Below are 8,737 nucleotides of genomic sequence, written 5' to 3'. Positions count from 1 at the left end.
CATTATAATTAAAATGTAATAAAAAAATATATATATTGTTCACGATAATCCAAATATATAAAACAAATATTATAATAACAACACAATGTTCAAATACATGAAATCTTAAAAATATGAAACAAATCCTAAAAATAAATATAAAATAATAATGATATATATAAAATACTAAGCCCTAAAATCTGAATAATGATATTTATTATATTAACATTAGATATTTTATTCATATATTTCGATGATACATAATTTTTCGTTATTTTACAAAAAATATTATTATACATTTACGCTCCTAATGTATTAGAACTAAAATATATTTTTAAATAAATTAATATAAATAATTTCATCCATGTAGAACTTTATTTTTTCATGCAACCATTATTATAAATATTTTTATCTTTCAACCCCTTTTAATATTTGATATAGGACAGAACGATAGAAGCGAAACATATATTACATATATGTTTAGAGATATATATCTTTACATATTCAAATATGATAAATTATGGGTTTTATATTGAATAAATTTCCATATATATAAAGTTTATTAACGTTAATTTATAATAAATATATTAATGAATATCGTAAATGTTAAAGTGTATATATATAAATTAAATTATAATTTACAAATAAGCAGATATTATTTCATAAATAGGAAAGCAGCATAACATAAGAAAATTAACTATAATACAAATATTTCTTTTTTCAGTTTTATTATATACTATGCAACAATACACAAATCATATAACTTGAAGAAACGAAACAGAAGGTACCATAGAAGCAAGGTTAACATGTGTTCAGATTATTTAAATTGCATGAATCTTTTACGCTAAATATCTGTACATCTTATACTTGGTATGTACTATACTATAAACCAATTCAATTTTACATATATTCTTCAAGATTTGTAAATTATACCAATTTATATTATTTTTTATCTCATCTATTTGTATAATTAATGGAAGATTTAGTAGAAATATAAAAGCATCATGTTCTAGAAGACTATGGAATAATGCATCATGTCATTTCTTTTAGATATAGCATATGTAGAAACGGAATCACAAATATTTTTACTTTTATTCACATTCATGCCATTAATAATGTAATATATACTTTCACGACAAACTTCCATGGTCTTTTGAATTCGTTTACATGTATTTTTAAAATCATAAAATATTCTAAAAGTTTAATAAAATTTATGTTTATTGAATAACATATTGAAAGTAACATAAATAATATGACAGAACGATATACTCTTTGTTAGTTTAATTAATAAATGTTTTCTATTGTAATATCAAAATATGTATTTTAAATGACTTCCGTGCACATGTATATGCACATATTTAAAGGAAGTATTATTGCTATATATAGTTTAATTTTACTTCAATATCTCTTTTCTCCTGATTATAGTGTCCTATATAAGTATTTTTAATGAATTTTTCTGTGATAAACAAAGGAAATTTTTTTTTTTATATATTCTTACGCTTACATATGAATATTCAACATTGTAATAAATTAAACTACTAAAAAATCAAATATAAAAATCCATATATATGTAAATGAATATTGTGATAGATTCATTATTAGCTACTAAGATATAAAAAGTATACATAAATGATATAAGATAGTAAACATTGTGCTTAAAAAAAAAGGGATGGTACAAATACTTTTAAAGGTTTCACCAAAATTCAAATGCATGCATCATATATGATTACAGAACATTATATCACGCATATGTTTAAAATAAAATAGAAGCCAGAATTAATGCATCATTATATATATAATTTCTTTATTATCATTTTTTTTTTAGGGATTATGCTTAAAGGTAAATTTTTTGAAAGTTTGATTTTTCAGTTCATGTAATTATGTTATTGTCAGAATATATATATACAAGAAATACCATTACTGGTAATATTATACTTTAAACTGTTTTCTATAGAAAATAAGAAGAAATAGAATTCTGTAATCCAAGGTAATTTGTTTTCATTATTTACAGAAAAATTATTTATTCATTAGAATGTCGCATTATGTACGTGTCGTTAAGAATTCCTTTTTTTTTTTTTTATTATACATATATTTTAAAATATACATGGGTTTATATTCCTCACTTTAGTCTTAATAATAATTCTTTATGAATTTATGCTATTATTATATTTTATAGTATATTATATAATGTAATTAAACTATACAATTGTATAAATTAGCTTGCACAATAATTATGATGAACAAATAATATTTTATTGAATCTGAAATTAGTCTACCATATAGATATAATATGATTAGAGAGAATCTAATTAATTAATGAAATATACTAAAAAAATATTTTATATATATGTATAATTTATTTATTCATCTTTATATTTGTTTATTTATTTATTTTTTATTATATATTTATTTATTATATTTTATATACTCTTTATAAATACTATTGCAATATTCTTGACAAAACATGTTTTTATTTTATTTCCATTATAATTTTTTTCTACATGAAAAGAAATATGCCTAATATAAAATTTCTACACTTTCTGCTATATCAATGCTATTTAATTAATAATATGAATTGAAAACATCAGTATGTGTTATATCCTACAAAATGCTCTTCTCGATACTCATTTAAAGGATAGTCGTATTCTGATGTATAAGAAAAAGTAGTATTATTATCTCCCTTTTGATTAATTATAGCATTCTTTAACCTTCCAATGGTATGATGTAGTCTCTTTCCTAATGGTGTAAACTTGCATATAAAAGTATAATATAAATTATATTTATTATATTAATATATTATTATTTTTTTTCTATAATTAATATAAAGTTCTAACTAATTTATATTAATAATATTTATTAATTCTATTTCCATGTACTTTGTATATAATGCCAGAAATCATAGTAATCATTACTACTCCCAAAATAGATTTACCAAACGTTTTTTCTCGGCTGTAATTGTCGTATATTGCATATGACTCTCCAGGTGTATAAGATGTTAACACTTTAGAATGTTTTAGTTCATCTACAAGCGATTCTTCTTGAATTAGTGTTAAACCTTGTTCTTCTCTCTGTTCAGGTAAACCACTTTTTTCCTCTTTTTTTTCTTCTTGTTCTACTTTTCGTTCTTCGTCTTGTTCTTCTTCTTGTTCTTCTTCTTTTTCTTCATTTTCGTACCCTGAAGGCTTGTTTCTCTTCTTGATTTGTGAATAACAGTCAAGCTTTTTTATCACTTTCTCGGGATCAAAATTTATACATTTTGCATAAATATCTGGACAGTTATGTGAGCTAAGATATGGACAAAGTTTTTTAAAATGTTTATATACATCTATTTTTTCTTTAATATAATTATAATATTTTTCACAATTAACTTTATCAGATTCATACATTTTCATAATTGTATTATAGTCTATGCAATAATCATAAAATTGTTTTCTCTTTTCGAATTCGTCCTTCATACGATCATTACGATCAAGGTCACATTTTCCAAAATTAAATTTACTTTGTAAAACCATAGCACGATAACTTATATCCTGAATTTTATCGAAAATATTATAAGCTGTATTTGTGTCTTGCTTTAACATTGATAATAATTTTTCATATAACCAATAAGAAAAAAGATTACAGTGATCTCCTAGGATGCTTGACTTTCTCCATATATCATCTTTTTTCTTTATATAATTAACAAACTTTGAACAAAGATTAATATATTCATTATTGTAATTCAATGTACCCTTATATAATATACAAAATTCACCCATACCACTTAAATTAATAGATTTACTATTTAATATTCCATAAAATTTTTTTGAAGGCAATTCACTTGTATCAATTTCCTGAAAATTAAAAGTTAAAAATGAATTGTAAAAGAAATGGAACATTTGTATATTCAAAATAATTACATTTTTTTATTTTTTAATTCATGGAATGCATAATATTCACACAAATAATAATATGTTATAATTAATAAATATAAATTTAAAAGTATCCTAACATTTGCATATGTAAGATCTATTTTGGTAATATATAATATATTTAATGTTAGAAATTAAACTATTACAAAAAAATCCTTAGTAACTATATAAAAAATTTATTTATGTTTACATTATATGAGAATAAAAAAACAAATTGTACAAAGTTATATGTATATTATATCTAAAATATTATATTAAGCTCTATAATTTATACTTCAGATATAATATTCAATTATTTAATCTAAGTGAATTATTATCTAATTTTAATACTTGGAACTGAGAGTGTAGGCTTTATTTATTAATTTGTTATAATAAAAAAAAATTATAGATGCTTGTTATGATCAAACATATGAATATACCGGCATTATATAAAATATAATAAATAATATTAATGCCTGTTTGAAAATAACATATTGTAATAATTAATATTAGTGGGATTCCTTTTAGATTAATATTATAGTTATATATATATTTTTCGATAACATTCATATATATATTATGCATAACTTTTTAGTATAATATAAGTTAATTCTCATATAATAGATATAAGTTTATTTCAACATATAAATAAAGAAATATGTAAATTAAAATAATAATTTATATATTAAGGTATTTTAATTGCTACATTTCTAATAAATGGTTCATTATTACATCATATAATAAAGATATTTAATCAAATAACATCGGATTATGGTATTAATCATATATTCTATAATATTATGAATTCATCTATATCATAAATTAAAGAATATTCAAGAAACAATAGATTTTTACTATAATTTTAAGTTTAATTTTTTCATATTCCTTTATATATCATATGTTAACTAAAATTTTATTATCTCTATATTAGCCTAAAATAATGTCAAGTGTAAAACAAAATAACACACGTATAATATATGCTCCATTTCATGGACAAAAATCATAATGATATTAACATTAATGTTGCATCCTATTTACACTACATAAAGTTTTATAAGATACTTATTTATTACTTCCCTTAATTGTTTCTTAAAATTAAAGCATAACGTATTATATATATATAATAGGATACATCAAAATAACCTAAGTTAGTAAATTTATAACTCTTTTGAATAATCCATTTTCTTAAGAACAATTTAGTATGTTTCGTATTAAAAAATAATATTTATAAATAATTTATGGCATAAATATATAATAACTACTTCGCACTTATATAAATTTTATAATATTCAGGAATAATTATATGATGATAAACTTGAATATTTAAGATATATTTATTATATTATTTCATTTAAAAATCAATTATATTCTGAATTCAGAATTTGTTACTTTGTATTTAGTCATATGTTTATCATTATTCAATAAATATGTAATTATTTTTTGAATATGATTTAATTTTTAGGTAAGTTTCATACCATTAATTATATATGCTTAGGGGATAACTTAATTTATTTCTTATTATATTATATTAATGTAAGTGTAATAAGTAAATAAATATAAAAACAAGTATTTAACTAGTTATTTGTATGCAATTAATCGTTAAACCATCATAGATTTTAGCATATATTTTATTAAAGATTATTTTTTTCTCAAATATTATTCTTCAGTAGAAAAGTTTAAAAGAAGAAAAATTGTGTGTATATAAATAATCAAAAGAGCATATGGAAAATTTGATGCATTAAAATAAAAATAAAAAAAAAGTCTTCAAAAAACTAAATAAATATGTAAATATATATCATTCTAAGTTTGATTATATAGAAAATGCCTTTTACATCTAATAAATATTTAATTTTTAACAATATTATTCGTAGGTATTTTAGTAATTACTATTTTTTATCATCAGTATAATAAACAAAATATATATCATTTTGTTCAAATCAATGCTGTGATCTTTTATTTTAAGAATCACATGTGTTCTATAGTCTGATTACGTAAATTGTGGTTTTTTTATATTTTTTTCTACTTATATGTTTATACGGATAAATAGATGAATGGATTAAATATATAGCATTTAGTGTAATTATTTTATTAATACAAATAATGAATAAAATAATATATATATAATGCATAATACATGAATATAAATAATATAATATAAGTGTATTTTTATATGTGTAAAATGATGTAATATTCTGACCAACTCAAAACAAATCATTGAATATTAATTAATAAATAACAATATATATTCTCACTATAATTGATGTTCTCTATATTTTTTAATAATATTGTATAATACTAATATATAATATATATATCCTTTAACTTGTAGTAATTATTTCTACAAAATTCTATTTCACATTCATTTATGAGTATTAGTGTATAGGGTTTATGCTATTAGTAATTATTTTCTTTTTTTGCTTGTCTTGATGTGCTCTAATTAATATTAATAATATTGATTTATTTAAATTATATCATACATTGATACGTAGCATATATGTATTTTTCCTTTCAACATAACAATTAGTATGTATTTGAGACACCATTTAAATGATTTTCATAAATTCCCTCATATATATTCTTACATATATATTTCATACACATAATAAAGAGTTTAATTTTATAGCATATTCATAAAATACATTAATTGAAATAGTATACTAATCAATTATATATTACATATTTTTTCTATATATATTTCTAGCATGTTATTTTTTTTATTTCCAAATTCTTAGATATTTAATGAAATAAGGAAACCTACTCAAAAAGCATATATTAATGTTTAAAGAAATTTATTTTATACTTTATCTGTTTATAATTGAAAATGAAAATGCTTTTTATATGTTTTATAAGTATTATGTTTTATGTCCAATATATTAAGCAAAATAATATTTGATCAATTTGTCGTAAAAATGTATTAGTTTACAATATAATATTAGCAAAATATTTTTATTTTTTAATAATATATTGAATGTAACAATTAAGTGATAATTATCATCTCTATTTAGGTATAAATTACATTACATATTTTTCGAATTTTACTGCATATAACGCTTGATTTGTGCTTGTAATAATGAAATGGACAATATAAGCTTATGAATGGATCTATATTTTGCATAAGTCATTGTATTAAATCTTATAAGATTTATTTTATATTTTTTAAAATAAATTTTGAATGAATTATTTTTTATCTATAAATTATTAAACGATATTAATTACTTCATATGATTTATAATTTTCATATAATATATGATCAATTGTAATTTATAATTTGTTTATAACCTAATTAACATGCGTTTTATAATTCAATACATTAATTGTACGAAAAACATATTTTTATTACATGAGAATATTATAATTATTACTAATTTATTTCGTCAAAATGAGTGTAAATTATTTCGTATTTCTTTTTCTTTTTTTTCATTGTACATATAGATTTCCCCTTATACATCCGTTAAAATTTTATCTTAATAAAAAACCATATAACTTTTTAAAAATGCAATATGAACATTTTATACAAATAAATATCACATTTTTTATTCGTTATAATTAATATAAAGTATGATATTGTGGAATATCAAAAAATATAATATGTTTAGACAATTTTTATGCATTATATAATATACAGAAACAGTATTATAAACAGTGTATTAGGAAGAAACGCAAAAACTAATAATTGATTTACATAATATTACTCTAATAATATAAATTATATTTGCATTTCTATGAAAAAAAAAAATATAATATATAATTTTTCTATATAGGTTCATTGATGTAATTATACATAAAACTAATATATAATATATTTCTTTTATCATGTATTAAGCTTTATTTTAAATTGTATAGCATAATATCATACTTAAACATATGATTAAGGCATCCACTAATTTTTATGTATAATAATCTAGAAAACAGTGAATATTATATATTAATCCTAGAAATTCCTATTACTAAAAGATGTATAATGTTATTTTATTTTATTTTTTTTTGACGAATGTACAAAGAACTACCTGTAAAAGTTAAAGTTCATGGGACGTTCTTGATCTATAAAATTATACTAAATTCTTTATATATCGAGAAATTCAATGTACTGTCCTTTACTAAGCACGCAGAAAAAAATTTTCAAACCACATATAATGTAATGTATTTCAACAGAACTCCTAAAATGCAAAGAATGTATAATGAATCATTAAAAGGATTTTCTAAAAATTTCATAAATCTGTTGTTTAATATGTACAAAAACAGATATGAAAAATATATTAGTGTTCATGGTTTCAGCGTTAATGGTTCAATGTTTAGGCTTATGGTTTGGTTTTTTTTTTTTATGATATAGTGTTTAGATTTTAGGCTTTTTGTTTTATATTTAATTTTTGTGTTTTCTATTAATTTATATTTTTATTCTTATAGTGATATTTATATATTTACACAATTTTATTTGTTGGCTTTCGTCTTTTTAAAATGTGTTTTTATGATATATTACTTACTTATGTGAACGGAGAATATCTATTATATTATGATATGTGTTACTATTAAAGATAATATATATACTATAATTTTATGTATAATAATTATTATTGACCCTTTATGAAAATAGAATTTTGCGTATCCTTTTGATATAGATAATGTATTTCATTGATATATATGATAATTTATTGTACATTCTGAATAATCGTTTCTCTTTAAATTTTCTTTAATGTAATTTTTATGATTTTATTCCATTTTTATATATTTATGTATGTATTTTCTTTTTCACAATCATAATTCTCGTCAAAACTAACATTTACTAATCCTTCTTTATCGTTCATATTAAAAATACGACCCCCCCTAAATTCTTCACGTACAGAATCATCACCTATCTTTTTCTTATCATT

The 8,737-nt window shown here is 19.8% G+C and overlaps 1 protein-coding gene across 1 annotated transcript; it reads right to left on the bottom strand.

The window, feature by feature from the left end:
* Positions 1 to 2,563: 2,563 nt before the first annotated feature.
* On the bottom strand, positions 2,564 to 3,857 carry PGO_003550 (variable surface protein; the record flags this gene model as incomplete). Its single annotated transcript, XM_028691331.1, has 2 exons — positions 2,564 to 2,728; positions 2,856 to 3,857. 2 exons carry the CDS (start codon positions 3,855 to 3,857, stop codon positions 2,564 to 2,566), a joined length of 1,167 nt encoding a protein of 388 aa, XP_028547132.1.
* Between the last annotated feature and the right edge of the window lie 4,880 nt (positions 3,858 to 8,737).

The sequence above is a fragment of the Plasmodium gonderi genome, assembly GCF_002157705.1.
Source record: "Plasmodium gonderi DNA, contig: Pgo-contig_468, whole genome shotgun sequence".
Classification (NCBI taxonomy): domain Eukaryota; phylum Apicomplexa; class Aconoidasida; order Haemosporida; family Plasmodiidae; genus Plasmodium; species Plasmodium gonderi.
This window is presented reverse-complemented; position numbering and strand designations above follow the sequence as displayed.